Consider the following 21,865-nt stretch of genomic DNA (forward strand, 5'->3'; position numbering starts at 1 on the left):
CTGAGGTAGTGTGGAGCTGCTCTGTCTATTTTGTGGCTGCAGGCAGGTCCAGGGGAGGGAAAGCAACTTTCTTGAGCAGAAAGGAGTTAGGTGGTACCCACAAATCACTCCTAGGGGGCAGACAGGCTTGCGTTTAAAGTCTGCTTGAGGCTGTAGTTGAGAGCTGAAGGGGAAGAGAAAGAACGGAGCTCTGCAGGTTCCTTGGTCAGTGCCCTCCCACAAAATGCTAGCCTCTCAGCCCACCAGGATCCCTTGGCAGACCTCACAGAATCCCTAGCTGACTTTAAGATAGGGGTTCAGGGCAGGTGTGCCACAAACTATGCATTGCATTATCTCGGGACACCATTAATCTAGTAAATAAGTATGGAGATGCCCACTTAGTCCCTTAGCAACATTTCTGTTTGCTCATTTACTTACTGTTTGTCAGCTGCTCTCATACACATGCATTTTACCTGGATTGAGTCATTTGTCATCCAGTTAATTAGTCACAGCACAGGGAGGTAGAGCCCAGTATTTCTAGGGGCTTGGAAAAGATAAAAGAAATCAATCACTTGCAAACAAACAAATGAAAAAGGGAAAGTACTTTTACTATGTAATGATTTTTAGGATAGAGATTTTTTTAAAGATTCATTTTATTTTTAAGTGTGTGTGTGTGTGTGTGTGTGTGTGTGTATGCATATACACATGAACACAGTGTTCGAGGAGACCAGAAGAGGACATTGGATCCCATGAAACTAGAGTTACAAGCAATTGTAAGCCTCCCAACATGGGTGCTGGGAATTGAACTCAGCTCAGATGTCTACTAGAGTGTATGTGCTTTTAACCACTAAGCTATTTCTCCAGGCCCTGGACTTGTAATAACACAGTGGATCATGTGACCAGTAATAGTTTGATGACAGGGCGAGAAGGCAGACAATTTCCCTTGCCATGGACCATTACTAAATTACACAGGCATCTTGTGAAACCACAGTTACATAAGCAACCTTGATAAAGCAGCCTGGTAGCATTCTGTTCTAAAGCATAGATAAGAGCTGGTATTCCCAAAGAGGAGGGAGATGAGCCATCAGCAAGCCATGCTTTTGTGAGGAGCGTCATGGAAGCCCATTCACAATGATGACGGCGATGCGGTAAGAGAGTAAGAGTGCTGAGAGGCGATCACCTATCAGCCTGAGGAGAGTCCGGAAAAGGAAAACAGAACAGAGTAATTAAAGCCACTTGATTTATTACATTTTCATCAGATTGACAGAAATTACACACTGCGGCAAAATTAAGCTCGGTCAGATTGTAAGGAAAGTTATTCCAGTCATCTGCCAAGGCAGGAGGATGCAACATCTGGGCTTGCAAAGAATAATACAGAGGAAACTGGGAAAGCCTGATATGATTGTCTCCAGCAAGCTCAAAATTTTCTCTATAGGACTAATAACTTCAAAGAAAACATACAAAAGAAATATAGTACAACTTTTTAATAGGGAATATATGGAAATTATTTCAATACCCTTCGTGTAGAAAAGGAAGAGACATTATGTAGTTCATCCTAATAATGAAATACTAAACAGCTGTCATAGGGAGTTTCATCTGTACATATTTCTATAATAGATTTCAAAATACAAATACAGTAATGGCATTGACTTAAGACATAGGTATTGCTTCTGTTATATATATTTATATATACATACACACACATACACACATATTCATACATACAGTATCAGTGTCCATAAATACAACGATCTATTGAATGTGTATACACTGAGTTCATGATAATATGAAAGGAAGAACTTCTAGTATGGGGGCTAGAGAATAATTTGATGATCTCTCTCTTTCCCTTTCTCCCTCTCTCCTTAATATTCTTTTGCTGCTCACGCTAGCCTAACACTATGTAGCTCAGGTTGACCTTGACCTTCTGGTTAAGTCCTCCTGTATCAGTCTCAGTCTTTCAAATCCAGCACTATAGGGTTTTCTTTATTATTAAGAGCTAAATGGCTCCATGGAAACAAGATACAAACCGTTGTTGACCCTCACAAGGGAATAGGGATGCTCATCACCCTCTGTTTCGTATTGTTCGGTGTCCTAAATTTCTCCAAGTGGGAATCACCCAAAACAAGGTGCCATATACATAAACATGCTCCGAACTCACACTTCAGCCCTGGGTATGGGGTAGATGGCTGTTTTCTTGGAATGTTCCAGGATATGCTCGTCACACAGGTTGCTGCTCCTGCAGATATCTGGAGGTAGGTCTGGCTTTCCTAACCTAATTCCATGTCCCAGGAAACTTTAGGCTTCAGTCCTAACCTCAGAACCTGGGATAGGAGGCCTCCTCACTGTGTCACTGATGTGGGTACCTCTGACAAGCCAGGCACTGTAGAACACTAAGTCTAGACCATCACCTCCTAGAACCAACATGGCATACCATTTGAAAACCTGTGCACTCCTCATGAGTTTAGTAAGGGGGATTATCAGTGTGGACTTTGCAAATGAAGCAACATTTTTACAAACTTTCCTGGTTAGAACTGGGAGTTATCTTGGCCTCTAATCCAGTGGCCTTGCCACATGTGATTCAGTTATCAATATGGTCTATTCACCCATTCACATCTGGCTAAGTATTAAGCATGTGTGCAGATCTCCAAGATCCCTGCCTCTATGGGATGGATGACTTGTGGGATGTCCTGAATAGTATTAACTTTCACCCCATGGCTGGCTTATGATATGAAGTAAAGGTGAAGTGATTTTAGTGCTGTGATTAATATTCTTCACAAGCCAACTTCTAGGAATCAGAAGACAGGGTTTCCTGGGTGGCCCTGGCCTACTCAAGCCACTTATTAAAAGAAGGCCCATTTATCCCTGCCAAAAGGGACTGGAAGCCAAATAGCCATACTAAGCTGCCAATAAAGATCTACCAGCCATGCTCTGTAGAGTGTTGAGCAGCAGAGACATGCAGGAAGCCTCTAGAACCTCAAGGACTGGACATTTGATCAAGAATTCTATGTGACTGGAAGATGACCTGGGACCTTTGATGAGATGTCAATACTTGCTGATGCTTCAGCTGTTGCCTGGAGGAGAGGACCCAGCCAGTCGTACCTGTGCTCCTAAGCCATGGAAACTGTGTGATGTTTAGTGGAATCCTATTAAGCCACTCTGTTTATTGTTGTGGGGTGAAAAATCACAAAAATCAAGATGGGGTTGCTTGTGTTGAGCACTGACATGTAAGTAAATGAAGTGTGGGGGTTGTGAAGTGAGGATTGCACATATGCCCAACAACAGAAAATGATCACAAAATTGGGCCAGACCACAACCTGACACATAAGGGCACCACAATTTTGTACAGATTGTACCTCTTCAAGAACACCCCTCTGACCTTGGGCTGGTGCCAACCTTGTTGTTGATCTTATTGACAAGGAGAATTGGCTGAAACAGCTCACGCAAGCTCCATTTGCTGGTGGAACCTTTCCCTTGCTCCAGACTTTGTATATGCCCATGGTTTACAGTGCTTTGGATTATCAATGTGATGCTCTCTGTTTTCAGAGAAATCCCACTTGTGGAGAGTCCCCATGGCTAATCTGATTGAGAGCTGTGCTCTTATTGTGTGTCAGTTACTGGGAATGTAGAACCATGGTGCCATTTTTGTTCCAGAGACACTCAGAATATACTAGAGGAGACAGAAATGTTAAAAGTCAGAGCTTCTGAAATGTGACATGGAATTAGGAGTCAGGGCACACAGCTGGTTACTGTGGGATGGAGCACACATTGCTGCCAAGCCCTGCACAAGGCCAGTCAGAGGCTCCAGGGAACAAGGGGAAGTAGGGAATGCAGCTCCGGTGGAGGCTGGAAGCTGTGCATCTCTGTAGCTGTGAAATCTTCACCACTTACCTGAAGGAAGTCTACTGGGAGTGGGAGAAAACAAGTCAACAAGCAGGAACAGAACAGAGAGGTTAGATGACAAGTGTTCTTGGGGATGTTTGAGCCTTGGTTTCAGCTGAGCATGGTACTGAGTCTCAATCCCCATTCTTCTCAGTGAAAAGAGTCAAGGAACCCCAGGTGTGAATTTGCAATCCTGTCTACTCTGTGTCCTGACTAACTAATACAGAGTTAGATAAACTTGCAGTGTACTGTTCTGGCCACCACTAAACTGATTGTCCTCATCAACTAAATACAGTGGACACGTCAAGGATGGCCATCTGAGTTCTGATGCTCACTACATAGTGTCACTACCTGTATGTTGGAAGAGCACAGTGCAAAGCACTCCCTCATATCACTGAAGATAAACAAGTGTTAGGGTTGGTCTGTGCAGTCCTGGTGAGAGGCCTAGCTTGCTGGTGAGTATGGCAAGCCACCCTGAATGGAATCAAGGCCGGATGTTTTCTTGAAAGGACAGCCTGATGTGGTGATGTGTGCTAGACATAAGGAAACACCAGGAATGGCCACTCACACACCATTGCTGTGAATAGCAAGGTATAGTCCCACGGTCTCAGAACCTCAGACAGTGTCACCCAAAGAAGTTCCACAGATCTCTAAAACACCCAGAACCGGGCTCTCTTCCAGAAAGGGTGGGGCTGTGTGCTCCCGATACTTCCAAAGAGGTCCAGCCTTTAGGAACAGGCATTGAAAGAAGTCTAGACATTTGAACAAATTAGTTCATTTAGATCCATGGGGAGCGCCTGCCTGGGTTTGGCCTTCCTCCTGCCTAGCTGGCTGGCAGACCTCAGGAATCTGCCCTGACTGGACATGACCTGCAGGTACTGGTCATTGCTGCTGTTCTGCTGGTCACTGCTGGATGCTGCTGACACAGAATCAGATTCTGTGAAGGATGGCTCCAACTTGGCTTTGACTCTGGGCTTCAGAGGATGCTGCGAGTGCTGGGCATTCCTGGCTCGTAGCTTTTTATGTACAAATGAAGGCCTCTCAAGCTGGCCCTCAAAACTGTTATCCCCAGATCTGTAGTACACTCTTCGTTGGTACTCAGGGTCTCTGGCATCACTTTCTGGTCTGTTACCAGTGTAAAAATGAAGGTCTGTCAGGGAGCCAGAGGGGATTGCCCAACGAACCAAATCTGTCCTCAGTGTCTCCTCCTCCTCCTCTTCACTCAGCTGTGGTGAGCAAGGCTGTTGAGGGGCCCAGGACATGTACTGCTGCACATTCCTGGGATACAGCTCTACAATGTCACCTAAAGCATCTATCTTGAAATGTCTTTCTGGCCAGAAAGTCGGGTGGGCCTTTTTGTGACAGTTATGTTCATTTACAACATAGTGTCTGGGAGCACGGGGTCTGTGGCCATGTATCGTCAGGGCAGAGACCCCAGGACCACAGAAATGAGGTCTGATTGGCTGAAAGTCTTTTCGGGAAAGAGGCTCTGAGCGAACACCCTTGAGGGGCTGTGTCTGTGTCACAGATGTGCAGGATTTGTTCTTATGGAGGTTGCCTGTGCTGGCACACGGTCCATGTGGATACCTGTAAGACAGAAGTGGTTAGGTAGCTATGGCCTCTGTTTCTCTTCACATCTCCAGGAATACCAAAGCATCTGTTGGTGATCTGTGGATACAATCAGTGAGTGGGACCACATTGGACATCTTAGAACCCTGATACAATAAGGGATGCCAGTCTCCTTGGGGGCTCATGGCAAGGCATGCCTCATTAATAATATCCTATTACAGAGCACTGGCTGTGTTAGGAGCATTTCATGGGACCAGTGTTTGTGGAGTGCACATTAGGAATGCTGCTATAGTGGCTAAACTGTCACTCCAGCTTCCCAGGCACTCCCTTAAGTGTCCACTTGGGAGAGCTATACCTGCTCCAAGGACTAGTGGCTGTGGTTTGATCCCACCCCCAGGGACCTCCCTAGAAGGATTTATGTCCCCATACTACTTGTTAAAGTACTACAATGATATGAAGACAACTTGCTTAAAACAAAACATCAAGTTCTATGATCACTTGCAGAAAGGAAAAAGCAAATTATATTCATCTCCATGGTGTCCACTGTGCTACAAATGATGAAGATAATTTTGACTATGACTTTGGGTCAGCAGAGCTCTGCCCCCTCATTCTTCTGGGTGCTATCCAAATGCTAAAGGAAGCTGGGCTCTTCTGCCTTCTTGTCTGAAGCAGTTAGCCCATATGCACTGAAGATCTTGCTAATAACTTGATTAGTCTCACAAAAAGCAGTGACCCTTTACCACTAATACAGCTATTCTGGGACCCAAGATGTAATGAGGCTGGATAGAAAGACGGGGAAGCTATCGGACTTGGGGAGAGAGGAAGGAGCTCATCACCCCAGGATGCCGAGAAGCTGGAATCCAGCACACTCAACACTGGCTGTGAGGGTTGGGACACAGGGTTCATATTCCTCTCATACAGAGATATTTTATGCGTGCTAAGGAGACAGGATTAAGGCCTGAATGTACATGACTTTGGGCAGTCATTCCTTTCTCCAAACAAGGCCTGAGAACCTCAAATAAGACTGCCCTCTTTGTTTCCAGAGACAATATCCCGACTTCCAATGTCCCTGAGAGCTACAAATTTTAACCTTATAAATTGCAATCCTGCCAGGTACTCCTTAGGAATCTCATTTAAATTTCATAATGACCCTCTGCACAGAGCAACTTCAACCCCTACTGCAACAAACAACAACAATAAAACAAAAACAATAAGCCGTGTCTCTCCTTGAAGAGCCCACCCCCATGCCCTCCCCTGCATCTTAGTTTTCCTTCAGAGTGTAGCTTTCTTTCATTTAGCCCTCCTGCTTAAGCCTGAATTTAATGCCATTATTAACCTCAACTCTGCTTCATAAGCTGGTTAGTCCAGAGATTCCTCCCTGGGTGGAAGCAACGGATCCCAGTTTGGCCTGAATTGGGTCATCAAAGCTCCTGGGGAACTCCTCAGGCTACTGTGCCTTCTGATGCCACACCCCCAAATCCTGTCTTGGGACATGAATTGTTATAAAGACATCTTATTTTCATAGGCTGCAGAAATATGTATGCTAGGCTGTGAGAAAGATTTTCTTACAGATTAAGTGATTAAGGTTTGAAAAATCTTGACCCCCCCCCATTTTCTTGCCCATTTCCTGCATCCTCTGTGTCCCAGCAGTCCCTGACTTCTGACTCCTCCTGTCAGATCTGGAATTCAACCACCCCGGCCTCCTGATAGCTCTTTTGGTCTGACACTGGCATCACAATCAAGAAGCCTGCTTTCTTCCTTCTGGGCCAGCATTCACCCTCACCTACTGGTGTCCTGCTCTGGCCTTGATCTAGATCCACCAGGAAGAGGAGAGCAGGGGCCCCTGGACACTTTCCCAGGACTCTGGGGCAGGGACCTTGTGACTGGCTCCATCCTGAGGCTCTTGGTACTCAGAGAGTCAAAGTTGACCATGGTGCCATTGTTTTGGGTTGTTGCCATGTATGCTGAGGACAGCTGGCTGATGAGGTCACCATCCTTTAGAAGCCTCTTGGTGCTTTCTTCATGAGTCTGGATTCGAGCTGTGGGCAGAGGGAAGAACAGATTACAGGTCCAGGTTTGCTATGCTTTGAGTCTTAAATCCCTCACAAGACCCTCAGGCTAAGACCTGGTTCCTAAACTGGCCCTCTTGGGGGGAGGTGGAGCCTTTGAGATTAGGGCCTGGTGGACAGTACTCTGGTCACAGGGGGCATGTGCTATAAGGGGATTGTGGGAACCTGTTCTGCTTCTGACTGTGAGGTTTGCTTGTCTAGCAAGGTGGTGTGCTCCCTCCCTAAGCAATGGGGCCAAGGGAGCACAGATTGGAACCTCGAACCTGGGAGCCAAAATAGACTTTTCTGTCTTTATAAGAAAGTGATGCCAGGTGTTCATTATCATGACTGAAAGATGACTGACACAAAGCTGATTTAGCTGCAGGACTTTTATAACTAAAGTCTACAGTCATTAGCAGCACCCACAAACATGGTAGAACCATGGCAACACACATCCAGTTATTTGAAACATGGCATCCTGGCAGCTTAAGCAAGGAATGGAGGAACCCAGGGAAGCCAGAAACTACAAGGGTACAATCTCATACTCCTCAGGCAAGGCAGGCTTTTTGAGAAAATCTCTGTGGACCCTACTTCGGGAGGCTCTGGCTAGATTAAACAACATTCTTAATTGGCAAGTCATTCCTCACAGTTACTATGGATTTTATAGCACAAGCCACAGTCACCTTCTGTGTGTGAAATTGTCACCTGGTGACTCCTCTGCATGAAATGTGACCCTTAGGCTTGAGTCTCCTGGAGGAGAAGCGCTCTCCTTCAGATAGCTCGCCTTAAAATAGTGACAGGAACTGGGCCATGGCCACATTTGAGCCCCGTTCTCTTCCATGCTCTGGCAGGTAGTGGGGGCTGTGCCAGCCCAGTGATACCAACTGAGCATCCTGGATCTCAGTGCACTTCGCTAATGACCTTAAGGAGCAGAGTCACTGCCTCGGTTTTGAGCTGCACCTGCCCCCCCCCCCATCCCTGAATCTAGCCCAGCCACACCAAATCTTGTTCTCACGCTTTCCTTCCTCTCGGGCCATAGCTGTCTCTTCTTCATGAAGGGTCTGAGTTTGGAGAACTGGGGGAAAGAAGGTATGGCCTTGGAGAGTCTCTGACTTTTGGTCTTTACTCTGGAATCTGCTTCAGTGGCTGAACCTGCGTGGCTGGCATCACTAGGTAAGGCTAAGTCAGAGAAGACAAAACTTAGGAACATGGGAGCTGGGGCAGAGGCCTGGGATGTGGGCTTCCATGGGAACACATGGGTGCCTGAGAGGACTATACCACATGATCAGACAAGCAGATTCTTGAGCATTTTCCACCTTGCCATATTGAGTTTTCTCTCCTGTTTTAAAGCCCCTTTCTGTTTACAGAGATTTGGGGGTTGGTTACAGGCCTAGGCATGACTAAATCAAGGGCCTAGAGCTGTAGATGGCCTGGTCTTACTTTAGTGTGATCAGTGACTTGTGAGAACCCAGCACTAGTTATGAGGAATCTTCACAAGTGGTGGGCCTTCTGCCCTTTCTTAAAATGCCCAATCTGTTTAGAGAATAAACATTTGTATTTTAAGATTCACTTACCCTCTACCATTTGAGCAACCTTTTTCTTATCTTCAGATCTTGCCTGAAATGGGAATGATAATCAGTATGCTTCTGGTTTGAGAGGAGGCAGTTAGCATTTTATTTGGGGGAGAGAGAAAAAGACTTTTATGCTATTATTCAAACCTTGGGCATGGTAACACCAATGAGGACAGGAGGCTTGGGTCATAGAGACTGGACCTGTTATTTGAGTGAGTAAATGCAAACATGGAGGATCCAAGACTTTACAGTTGATGGGTTTCCTCTAAAGACAGCTAACTCATGGGTGTTACATTCTGCCCAGGCAGGCAGAGGAGCTGAAGGAGTTAGGACCTATTCTGGTTATCTTAGGGATAAGATACAAGTCTCAAATGACATTCATTTGTTTCACCTGTACTGAGTACATGTGACCCAGAGGTGATTTTATAGAACATTATTTTTGGTAATTTTGTGCACAAAACATTTTCATGGTGTAGAATCTTCCACTAATGGCCTCATGTTGACAAGCAGACACTTTCAGGTCTTGAAGCAATTCAGATCTTTAGATTAGACCCTGCCTGAAATGACTTGAGTCACAAAGAAAACACAGATCAGCCACTAGGGAGATACCCATGGGCAAAATGCCCTGCAAATAACTGTGAATGGATTTCTAACTTGACATTTCACAAAGCTAGTCTGTTACCCCTTTCCATAAATTTGAATTTATGGAAGCAGTTGTTTTTCTTTCCTTAGTGAAAAGGGAGTTGTTTTTCAATGACGGTAAAGACAAAGGAGGTAACTAGGATGACCGGGATGCCACACTTAACAAAGGATGACTCTTGGTGTTACGAAAGGCAGGGTCGGTGGGACCCAGAGAAAGCATCCTTGAATTTGGTACCCTGAGTGTTTCCCAGGCTTCCTCCTGACCCTAAGGGAGGGGATATAGCAGAGCAATTTTGAAAGGGTTGGGAGTGTCTGCCTCAATCTGTTTACTTTAGGAGAGGATGTGTACCCCAGGCGGGAAGGAGTTCATGCCAGCCAAATCTAAAGGATAAGAAAGAGGAAGGAGGGTATTAGGTTACAAACAGCCCTAGGAGCTCAAGGGTCAGAGTTGATCCAGGTTAGGTTAAGGGTGGCTCCTCACCAGTCTGTTAAAGTCTGCAGAAGTGCCTGGCACACTGGGAGCCTGGCATGGCCATGCAAAGAATGCTCAAGTGAGCAGGCTCACTCCCAGCAAATGCAAGCAGCCACTGGGTATTCTTAGAAGTAATGTGAGGGGACTCTGGGGGTAGCCACTTTGTGCCACAGTATGTCAAGTGTCACTATAACATGAGAGTTTGAGCTCCATTGCAGTATCCTGCTAAAGAGGGGGCAGTTACATGGCCAGGGTTGACATTGTCACAGTTGAGAGCTGAGTTCAGATGATACTTAACGTTTTGGATCTGCATCCTGAGTTGCTGGCTGCTGAGCTTCAGTGATCTTGCGATGCTCTGGAGGTAGTAGATGAGCATGCTGGCATGGAAGGACATGGAATAGTGAGCGGATTTCAACTGGCTCTTTAGCTTTCAGGTCCTGCTCAGGTGGTAGTGGAAGTGTGGATTCCCAGGTGAGACGTGAGCTACCCGCTGACCCCTGACCCCTGAACAAAAGTGCATCTGCCTTCTCACAGCATGTGGCCACTGGGAAAGTGCCACCTCCCCCCTTTTCCCTGTCCATAGCTGATCCCTGTTGCCTTCAAATCCTGTTCCCTGGCAATGACAACAAGGCACCAAGATCAGCAGGCGCTTTGTAGCCAATCAAGCTATGAGTACTGGTTTCACTTCTCCCTGGAGGCACTAATAAACATAAGCTACCCAGCTGAATTATGACATTCCAAAATTATCTACATTTCTGCAGAATACTATACTGGTACTAATAGCATTCGGCCCCATTTTAGTGGTCACCAGATGCTGTGGATTAGAGTAGCTATGCAGTAGCTACGCAGCGGTCTCTCTGTGGCACGGTGGCTTGTGCTACTGTGAAGTGTGGCTCAGTGTCCGTGCTTAGAGCGTCAGCTCCTGTAAGTGATTTCTGAATGGACTAATTTTATTTAATTATTAGACAGCAGTGTGATCGTGTGGCTACCCACACAGCGGTCCTTGAGGGGTGAGGGGTGTGGCATCCTTTGGAGGCTGGGAGGAGTCATGGCCCTTTAAGGTTGGGAGGAGTTGCGCCCCCTGGAGGTTGGGAGGTTTAGCACTTACAAGAGAAGCAGTACAGCAGGAAGTATCACCACAGGGCTGCTGATGTGTCCAACCACAACGTGAAACCATGCAGGGAAGTCATTCTCTATTGTCTCTGACACAATGTCATAGATCTTCTCTTGTCCACTGTGAGAAAGCAAAAGATAACTCCAGATTTGACTGCTTTTGGCTAGGGAATGATTCAAGACTTATAACAAAATGTTTGGATGTCTAGAGACAGATCTCCAAAACTAGCTATAAAAGCTGGAGGCAAATCTCCAAATGGCAAAGATATATAATGTTCCCCAGAAGTTCTTTGAAGTAGCTAGTCATCTAGTTACCCAGCAGGACTGGAGTTGGGGCCATTGATCACACTGCAAGTGTACTGGCTTTTTAACGAGTAAATCAAGACTCCTCCAAGGGTTTGTGTGTCAAAACGGGCTTAGGCATTGGTGGAGACTGCAGTTGGGATTTATATATGGTTACAGAGAGATAACATAGACTGAAAATTGACATGGACTGTCTTCAAGTAAAGCTTCTGGCTTCAGCCATGTAGATTTCTATAGAGCTAGCTGCTCTCTCTCTCTCTCCTTTTATTTTTTGAGATCTTAAAGCATAACTACATCATTTCCTCTTTTTCTTTTTTCCCTTAAAACTGTATCACACACCCCTTCCTTGCTCTCTTTAAAACACATGGTTTCTTATTGCATTAATTTTCTCATATGTATATACATATATTCCTAAATACATAAATACCTATTCTGTGTATCACTTGCATGCATGTTTTCAGTTTTGAGACAGAGTCTTACTTTGTATCTCAGCCTGACCTTAAACTATTGACAATCCTCCAGCCCCAGCCTCCCAAATACTAGGATCTAGAGATGTGACAGACCATACTAGGTTTTTTTTCCCCCTCTTACTTAAAAATACATGATTTTCAGTTATCTATTTACTTATTTACTTTTTTCTGCATGTGTTACCTGAAGGGGCCACAGTTCAGAGACGGCTTGTAGTGGACGATAGCAAAGATAGTTGGCAGCATGCAGAGAAAGAGCATAAACAGGAGCATCGCCAGGTAGAAGTTGTTGGATCTGCAGAAAGACCAAACACCATGCAGCGCTCATCCCAGAGTCTGAGTGAGCTCATCCTAACCCACCAAGAAGCAGCCAGCGCCTCTGGAGAGGGAACCGGTCTCTTAGCAGGGCCAGTTGGTCCAGTGCTTGCCACACAAGCGTGAGGACCTGAGTTTGATCCCCAGCACCTCTGTAAGAAGTCTGGAGGCTTGAAATCCCAGCACTAAGGAGGCAGAGATGGGAAGTGCCTGGGGTTCACTGTCCAGTCAGTCTGGCCAGACTAGCAAAACATAAAGTGGAGAGTAACTGAGAAAGATGCCTGATATCAAGCTCTGGTCTCCACTCCTATGCACACACATGTGCACATGCACTTGTGTACATACACAGGCCAGCATGTGCTTGAGTGTGGGCATTTGCACCCCCCCCACACACACCCCACACACGCCTGTGCTTTATGTGAGGGGCTTGTACAGCTTAGAACCTGGCTTTCAGAAAAAGGCTTCCAGCCCAGCAAATTCACTTTACAAACACTGGCTGGGTACTTGTAAGCTGTAAATGGAGAAAGCAGTGCCTCCACCCCTGTGTCCATGGCTTCTATCCATTAGCTCCACATAGGCAATCTTAGAACTGCCCTCCACCCACCAGGGGACTTACTTAATTGTAGTGGAATATTAACAGGGGCCATTGCACCTGACATTTATTCTGGTGTGATGGCCTTGGAATTATCTCTTGTAAATATCAGTGATTGCTATCTGAGATTTATGTGATTGCTGTGTCTTGGAAATTTCGGAACCTTAGCAAACCTCAGCCACAAGGCCTTCCTGGCACACCTGGAATTTTTATCACGACTGTGTTTGCTTAGGTAACAAACAGTTCCTTAAGATAACTCCTCATTCAGATAAGAGATTATGGTATTTGGGAACTCACTTGCTAAATGGCCTTTAGTGTATCAATAAAAAGGGTTCTTCAGTCAGTCAGTCCATGGAGACTGATTTCCCCTGTTGCCTTTGCTAAGCCTAAATTCATCTGCAGTTGCTCTCTTTCATCGACTGACTCATGTAGCTCAGAGCACTGATACTTCGTGCCTTCCTCCCATGCTGCCAGCCCGGAGCTTGCCTCTTGGGTCTCAGGAGTAGGGCTTGACCCTCAGCCATCTGACTTGGATCACATTTGCTCTCAGTTTATTTCTCTGCCCCTTACTGCTCAGAGTGAATAGTCCCAGGCTGGTATCAGGGCCTTCAGTGACCTGGCTTCCCCAACAGTGACTCGGACCAATTTGGTATGTGAGGCCCTGCATATAGTTTATCAGTCTAGTGATATTCAGCTACCTTGTCTGTCTGTTTCCCCATCTTTCTCTTTCTCTGATGAAACAGACTTAACTGGAAGTCCTGCATGGAGTGTGTTAACTAGCTGCTAATGCTTGTACCTGCTATAGCTCATGCTGACATGAGGTTGCCTTTGTGGGGTCTTTGGGAGGTAGAGACTAAATAGCTACATGTAAATATATAAAAGCACATATATCCAAACATAAGCATAAATGTGTACTGGTCACCAGGTAAAGTGGAAGTAGTTTGATATCCAAGTAACGTTAAAAAGCTTGATAGTCACTGACAGACAAGACAGATATACAGATAATTACTGTAACTGAGGTCTAATCATGAGATTTAAAATGTGTTATGAATTCACCCATGTGGCTAGAATGAAATGCAGGGAAGAATAGATATAGTCAGGATTGCAGAAGAATTCAAACTTTTAGCCAACTATGAGAATGAATGTGGGCCTGCCCTAATACTCAGCATTACACTTTGTTCAGGGTGTTGGCCATTACAGTCAGCAGCTGGAAGCAGCTACAAAACAGATAAAGAAACCAGAAGTCAGTTTTCTGTGTTTTGGTCAGTGACATGAAGTGGGGAAATACAATGTTGAGTGAGGAAGGGGGAGGAGGAGGACAAAGAAGAAGAGGAGGAAGAGGAAGAGGAAGGAGAAGAAGAAGGGGGAGGAGAAGGGGAAGAAGAAAAAGAAGAAGGAGAAGGAGAAAAAGAAGAAGGAGAAGGAGGAGAAGAAGCCTGAACACAAAGGAGCACATTCTGTGTGTGTCACATTTTACATAAACCACAAAACCAGGCAGGCCCAACTAGTTCTGTAGCGATCGGGTGATGGGAAGAAGGGATGTGCTCTGGGAATCACTCATGTTTCATGTGGATGCTGCACCTACCTTTGTGTTCTGTGAAAGTTCAAGCCTGACATTTCTAACTTGTGCACTTTTTCCAAATGCTTGTTAGATGTCAGTAAAAACTTAAAAAAAAGTGTGCCAAGAGCTTCAAAGGGATGACCGCTGACTGCAAGGTGGAGGCATAGGCAGTGACTTCATGACAGGCGCTGAGTAAGAAGCCGTAGGCTTTGAGAGGCTCTGTGCTAGGAGGCCCTAGTGTGAAGCGGCCTGCTCAGAGGATGCATGGTCTCAGCACAAGGCAGACACAACTGCTACCCACCTGGAGGCTCGAAACACTTGCTGGTGGGGTACATTGCAGGTCAGCACCGCCCAGCTCCTCAGGTACATCAGCCCAATGAGCTTGAGAACATTGAAGGCTGGTAGACATGGAGAGAAGAAGGCCCCCATCCTGAAATGGCAGAAGGTAGTCTGTGTGTGTCCACATTCAGGGCTGCATACCAGAGGCCCCACCCATGGTGGAGCAAGGGTCTGAGCTGGGGCATTTACATTCTATATGTCAAGAACTGCAGAACCCTCTAATGATCTGAGACACAGTCTCCACATTCCAGAGGTATGATAAGTCCCTGCAGGGTGCAATGGTGATGTGTTTGTCTCTCCTAGTTTAGCAACAGGAAAGGCCTTCTCTGGGGAGAGGCAGGCATTGGAGAACTAGGGCTAAACTCTACACTTTGCAGCTCTGGGGCAAGAACTAAGTTAATAAGTTACTGAGTCCGATCAACACAAGTCAAACACCACCCCCACCCCCACCCCAATTTTCATGGCCATTGCTGTCATCACCCTTGCACATGTTAGCTTATTTATTCTTCTGAAATTGTGAAAAAAGGAGAGATGACCAAAGTTAACAGATCAGGAAGGCAAATCTGGGAAAAAATTTTGATCAAAGACATGTTGACAATTAAGTGGCCCTATGTCTCGATGTGGACACTTTTAAAGCGAAATAAGTAGACTGGGAGTAACTGGGGCATCTAGCCAAAGTACAAATGCCAAATGCACAATAAAACCCATGACCTCCGTTTTAGTTCAAAATCAATTTGTATTGGATATGCAATTGGACTGATCCCCATGGAATTCAGACTCAGCGGCCGGAAAATGAAGTGTTTAAAAGTAAAAATGTCAGCATTCTTCCTTGTGTTTCTGTCGCCTCATTTTCTACTGCATTCAGTGATTACAGTGACTTGATAGTGTTGCAGTAAAAATTAACTCAGCATGTGCATATTAAATAAATATTTCAAACACCAGATTTGTACTACTGGATTCCCGGTGCATTCTGTGACTGATGATGGAGGCTGCATTTTCTGAATGATTAGAATAGCCAAGCTTCTTTTTCTTTGCCTGATAGTATTTGGACCAACAGTGCCATTTATGGTTCCACAGGTAAGACTGGAGGCCCCCACACATAGACATACTACGGAGGAAAGGATGGCAAAATGACCCTTGCCTGTGCTCTGGTGCCCCTAGGAACAGGATCCACTTGGCTGGAGGCTTGCTAGGATCCTGCTCACCCTCAAGGATGTGCCAGCTATCCAGAAGACTAGTCCTCCATCTAGAAGAATAGCCCTCCATCTAAAGAATGGCCCTCCATCTAGAAGAATGGCCCTCCATCTAGAAGAATGGCCCTCCATCTAGAAGAATGGCCCTCCATCTAGAAGAATGGCCCTCCATCTAGAAGAATGGCCCTCCATCTAGAAGAATGGCCCTCCATCTGGCCCCCATGTCTACATGAAAGAAATGATGGGAAATGCCCAGGATGGGTTTGGCTCTAAGTGTTCAAGTGTAACACAGTTCCTGACACCTTCCTGGCAAGAAGTCCTTCTTCTTGGATTGCCCCCCTCCCAGCTGAGGAAGTCAACGCTTCCTATGCAGACGTTTTTGGGGGCTGTGACCAGAAGTGATTTAAAAAAGAACCACCCCCTGTCATTTTTTCTATAAAATCCTCAGAAAGTCACTAGTAAAATCACCTCACCTGAGAAGTATCCCTTGTCAATACCCTTTCCTGATTGTGCCCGTGGCCCTGTGCATTCATAGTCCACCTGGGCTCATCGAGCCTTAGCCCAGATGGCACAGGCAAAGCTGGGAAGCAGGCTTGAGACCTACCAAATCATGCCTTGATTGTAGACCAGGTGCAGCACATTCTCAGCGATCTTGAATTCCCCATATTCAGGCTGTTGGAGAAAAGCCTTTGCATTAAAAACAAAGTCATGAGGTTCTTTGTACACGGCGGCTCATTGTGGCAACTTGGACAGACTCCTTTGCTCTTACAGATACTCAGAGATCACAGAAAATGGAGAAATTTGAAGCCGGGGAAAGGGCTAGCCTTGCATGTGTGCCCTCTCCTCTTTCCTCATGAATCCCCTCTATGGTATCTCTGTGCCACCTGGGCCATGCTCTTATGTAGCTGCTTCCTGGGGCTGAAGCATTGCCTCCCGGAAGGAGGAAGGTCAGGAGCCTTAGGAAAGTCAAGACTCAGAGGCTCAGGAAGTGTTCAAGGCTCAGGATGCCCTCCCCCATGCTGTAAAAGCAGTTAACAAGGAGACAAAAGAGTCTTCGGAGCAGCTGCCTGCAAATTGTGCAGCAAGCTTTGCTGTCACCACCCGAGCTGGAGTGGGCATTTTGGTGAAGTAGCTGCCTGAGTCACCCATGGACCTATAAGTAACCTTTCACCCATGCCCTTGTAAGTAACCCCAAGAAGCTCATAGGTTCACTAAGTTAGACTTGAATGGAATCACTTGGTGGGCCTGTTTCCTCTATTTGAGATAAGTGGAAGTAAACTTTGCAGAAAAAGTCATACAACACATGCCTGGCTGATTCCTAGACAAGCCAACAGCGAAAGGTGGATTTAGTTTTAGCACCCTCCCAAAGCACACAGTGTTTCACTTACAAACTTGCTTTCAAGGTCCCAACACCAATAGTCACTTAGGTAGCGAACGAAAAGTCCCCGGAAGAAGTCTATGAGGAGGATGCTGGCCACCGTGAAGAGCATGTCAATGACAGACAGCTTCAGCATCTCCTGCAACACATGGGTCCTGCTACCACCATGCCCTGCCTCCCCAGTCCTCCCCATCTCTGTCTTCTTCACCATCCTCCAGGGTCTGCCCTGTCTCTGTCCCTTCCCCGGAGTCAGAGCCAGAGGCTATATAATGTTTTCCCTTCACATGTTTATACAGCACATTGGCAGAGGGAGGGGCTTCCACTACATCATGGCTGTTTGGAGGGTATCTGTTCATTTGCGTTTGGGTCACAAGATCCAAGGCAAAGCCTGTACTACACAAAACTTGGGAAGACCCTAAGGTCAGGTTCTGAAACACAAGTTCTTTTTCTGTTTTGTTTTGTTTTTTGCTTTCAAGACAGGGGTTCTCTGGGTAACCCTAGCTATCCTAGAACTAGTCCTGTAGGCCAGACTGGCCTTGAACTCACAGAGATCCGCCTGCCTCTGCCTCCTGAGTGCTGTGACTAAAGGTGTGCACCACCCCCACCCGGTCTGAAACACAAGTTCTTAACAATGTGGGCCTCAGTTTCCTCATTTCTGCCTACGAGGTTGAGGTCAGCACCTTATAAGGACCTTGCTTAGTTACTACTCCACAGTACCTTTTCTCTGATTACTATGATTAATTCTGAGACCAGGAACACAAGAAAATAAAACATCACTGGATTCCATGTTCCTTTTCTATGAAAAGGGAACAGCGATGCCCCAGAGAGTTGCCAGGGTGAGGTGTTGAAGGGACTTCCCCAGGGGCAGAGGGAGACACCTGGCCAACATATGTCTCCCAGCACTGTCCTTGTGGGCTCTGCATGTAGGACACCGTTTTGTTGGCCTTGGTGTGTGGTATAGCCGTAGTCAGAATGCTTGTGTCTTCCAAGTCCCACGTGCTGGTGTTTCTCCTGAGCTCCACTCCTGTCCCAGGTGTGGACCATTGCCCTTCTTCAGGCACTGCTCTGGTGGCATAGAAGTTGGAAGGATCTGCCCAATGGCTTGTGATGTTTTTGGCAGCCGCCTCCTGTTGAGAGGGGAAGGAGAGAAGGAAGGAAGAAAGAAAGGCTGTTTGTGAGCAAGAATCCAAATGAAGAGGACCACGGCACTGCTTTGGAGTAACTATTCTCTCTCTCTCCATCTGTCTCCTTCTCTCTCTTCCCCTCCTCTGTCTTTCTCCATCTCTAGACTCCTTTTTTCTCACTGCTTGTCCTCTCTTCTCTCTTTCCTTCCCTCTTACCATTTGACTAGAGGTTACCACACTCAAAAGACACCAGCTGAAATAGTGCTCCCCAATGAGTATCAGAAATAGTTCTATGGTTCTTGGTGACAGATTCCCATCGTCTCAATCTCAAGGGAATTTTAGATCAAAGTCATAAGGATTCAGTGAGTGGTAGACTAATGCTCCAGACAGAACTCCAGTAAGTGGCAGGTAAGGACTGAGGTCTATGTGACTCCAAATCCTCGGCTCTCCACGGCTTCTTTGGCCCATATGCCCTGAAATTTGTGATGTACTTGAGTAAATGACTTTCAGAAATCTCCTCCTCCTGTCTTCCCTCCTCTTCTACTCAGGGTATCCTGGAAGGCTGAATTTGCTCTATGGTGCTGGGACTGGATGGAACATACTCTGGACCATCTGATATGGGAAGACTATTCTCTTTCCACTCTCTGGATGGGCCTACGGCCTGATCATCTTCCTGGGGTTATTTGAAAGAGCCATTGACAGTCTTTCCTGATGGAGGCATGAAAGTAAGAGAGCATATCCCAGGCTCTGTTAATTTTTTAATCTGGGAAATGTGAATTAAATTTCTTTCTACACCTTAAAAGGACCACAGCGGCATGGTTTGAGATGTGCTATATGAGACACACATATAAGCAGTAAAGGGGACATAGATGATGAAGACACTGACATGGGGATGCTGTATGGGAAGCAATGACAAGAGCCTGTCCAGTTTGGACAGTAATGGGAGGGAGACTGTTCAATATAGGCCTTGATGTTGACTGAACATCTTTTCTAGGCAGTGGTAGCAGGTGACTATCCAATCTGGACAGTAGTTAGAGGAAGACTAGTCAGTTGAGCAGTGATGGCAGGTACAGCACAGTCTAGATAGCTATGACAGCAGTGACAGTAGGTTTTGTTCCATCTGGACACTCACCTCAATGTTCATGCTGTTCACTTTGTCCAGAAGAGCAATAATCAAGCTGTAGAGATTTCCTAGATACAGTACCAGGACCCTGAAAAGCACAAGACATCTTGAGAAACAAGATCACCACACACAGGACCAGCAGTCTGGAACTTCTAGAGTTCTATGCCATCATGGACATGAAAATAAGACAGTGGTTACTGCACATCTTATAGGGCAGGCGAGATGGCTCAGTGGGTACAGACACTTGTGGCCATGCCTGACCTCTGACTTTGATCTCCAGGAGCCACATGGTAGAAACAGATAACTGGCTCTTGCAAATTGTCCTCTGACCTCCACGCACATCACATGAATCACACACACACACACACACACACACACACACACACTATTGTAAAAAAAAGCAAATCACAGACTACTCAAATCATCTAACTTGAGCAGGTGAGGATGAGGTTTGGGGTCTACATCTTTCCCAGGCAATCCCACAGTAGCCATCCCTGGACCAGCCTGCTAGAAACACTAGTACAGCAGAAAGAACACGGGTCCTGTGGGGTAATGTAACATCTGGCCCATGCTTTTTTGCCTGTAAGTTTATTACCTGGCATCATTCCACTCAGTTCTCAGTAAGTCTATGTTACACTGTCCAAGGAATGAGAGAACAGAAAGGTGGAGTGCTGAGAGTTGTTCAGTCCATGAGGCTGGAAGGACCAGCATGCCACTGGCAGATCTCAGCACCCACCCTTAGAAAGACAGGCTGGGCTCCACAGCAGCACAGAGGGACAGTATCACAGTCACACCTGCAAGCAGCTGCCACAGAGTGGAATCTGCTTGCTGAAGTTTGTGCCAATCACTAGAGACACCACGTCTGTTCTCCCAGAATAGAATATTTGGGAAATACAACGGAGCCTTGGGTTTTATGGAAACCTGTCTAAGAAATAAGATGGGCAAGGAAAGCACCCTCTGCAGATCCTTCCCTGGGTCAGCAATGCACAAATGTGGAATCAAATCCAGTGATAGGGAAATGGTTTTATTTTAAGGAGACTACTTCTGCATGGAAGCAATGACCCACACATCTGCATGGGCCTCTTTCATCTCTATGGGGTTCAGGTGACGTCACGTGTAGGTAGACATCTTCTCAAGGAGACACCTTTGCCACTTGTTTTTCCTCTGAAACCATGGAGGGGGTCATCTCAGGATGACCTCAGCATTTGCCTTAACCTGTGTGGGCTACGGCCCCTCAAATGGTACATGGTGAGTACTGATGAAAGAAGGGTCTGACGAGTTCTTGGCAGAGCCAGGCTCTCACTACATCTCGTTGAAGGGTATCATGGTCTGTTGGTGAGTGAATGGAACTGAAATAATAGGTCTTGCTTTTATTATCAAAATTATGTCTCATTTGTCTGAGGTTATGTCTCTCTGTGGCTCTGTTTCTCTAGTTTTGATTATGAATAACGAGGCCGATCTGTGTAATAGGATTGCTGTTACACCAAATGCAATAATGGAATTGATTCAGTGCCTGTGGGCAAGGGAGGAACTGGGAAAGGTCCTTCTTATCCAGGCTGGAGAGGTACAGAGTGGGACACAAAAAAAGCAGGGTGAGCGGGCCCACAAGCTTTGCCCCAGGTGTATCACGTGCTGTGGGCTTTTGGTCAGCTCCCTGATCTTTCTAGCGATGGCTTCTGTCTTTGTGGCAGTGGGATTCCAGGAGTCATGGAACTGGAGTCTTCAAGTGAAACAATGCTTTCACCTATTTTAGTGAATAAGGTGCTGTTGGATAGCCCAGCCCTTTGTCTGCACTATCAGCAGTGGCTATTTTCATGCTTCTTCCTTAGAGCTTGTAGTTGGGACAGGGATGTAGACATAGATGGTAGAGTATAAAATATTGTGGCTGCCATGTCTTTTTCAGAAGATATTTACTGATTCCTGGGTGGAAGGGATCCTTCTCAGAGTGGTCTGAGGTTTGGAGAGTGTCATGAGGTGTCACAGGAGATGGCATGGAGAAGCCAGGAAGGACACGGTAGGGAGGAAGTGTCCAGGGCTGTGATGCCTCCTATACCATTCTCTCTGCTTACTAATACAGCATTTAAGTGGAGAAGAAAAAACTCCAGGTAAGAAAAGCAGGCTTTCAGAAGGCCAGCCCTTGCTAGACACGAATGTGGCTCTAACTCTTGATGAGGCAGTCTTGGGATGTTCTCTTGTA

At 46.2% G+C, this 21,865-nt stretch overlaps 1 protein-coding gene across 1 annotated transcript in view; it reads right to left on the reverse strand.

Moving 5' to 3' along the window:
* Positions 1-1,205: 1,205 nt before the first annotated feature.
* Tmc3 (transmembrane channel like 3) overlaps positions 1,206-21,865 on the reverse strand; it is a 40,705-nt gene continuing 20,045 nt past the window's right edge. The window contains exons 12-22 of the mRNA XM_021231687.2: positions 19,678-19,756; positions 18,300-18,548; positions 17,432-17,560; positions 16,648-16,715; positions 14,813-14,941; positions 12,228-12,338; positions 11,269-11,394; positions 10,459-10,537; positions 9,050-9,092; positions 7,211-7,466; positions 1,206-5,445 (exon numbers count right to left, since the gene is read on the reverse strand). Coding sequence (XP_021087346.1) covers positions 4,611-5,445; positions 7,211-7,466; positions 9,050-9,092; positions 10,459-10,537; positions 11,269-11,394; positions 12,228-12,338; positions 14,813-14,941; positions 16,648-16,715; positions 17,432-17,560; positions 18,300-18,548; positions 19,678-19,756 — 2,104 coding nt within the window. The 3' untranslated portion in view covers positions 1,206-4,610. The remainder of the gene's footprint in view (positions 5,446-7,210; positions 7,467-9,049; positions 9,093-10,458; positions 10,538-11,268; positions 11,395-12,227; positions 12,339-14,812; positions 14,942-16,647; positions 16,716-17,431; positions 17,561-18,299; positions 18,549-19,677; positions 19,757-21,865) is intronic.

This window comes from Mesocricetus auratus, unplaced genomic scaffold (assembly GCF_017639785.1).
Source record: "Mesocricetus auratus isolate SY011 unplaced genomic scaffold, BCM_Maur_2.0 Super-Scaffold_4256, whole genome shotgun sequence".
Taxonomy (NCBI): domain Eukaryota; kingdom Metazoa; phylum Chordata; class Mammalia; order Rodentia; family Cricetidae; genus Mesocricetus; species Mesocricetus auratus.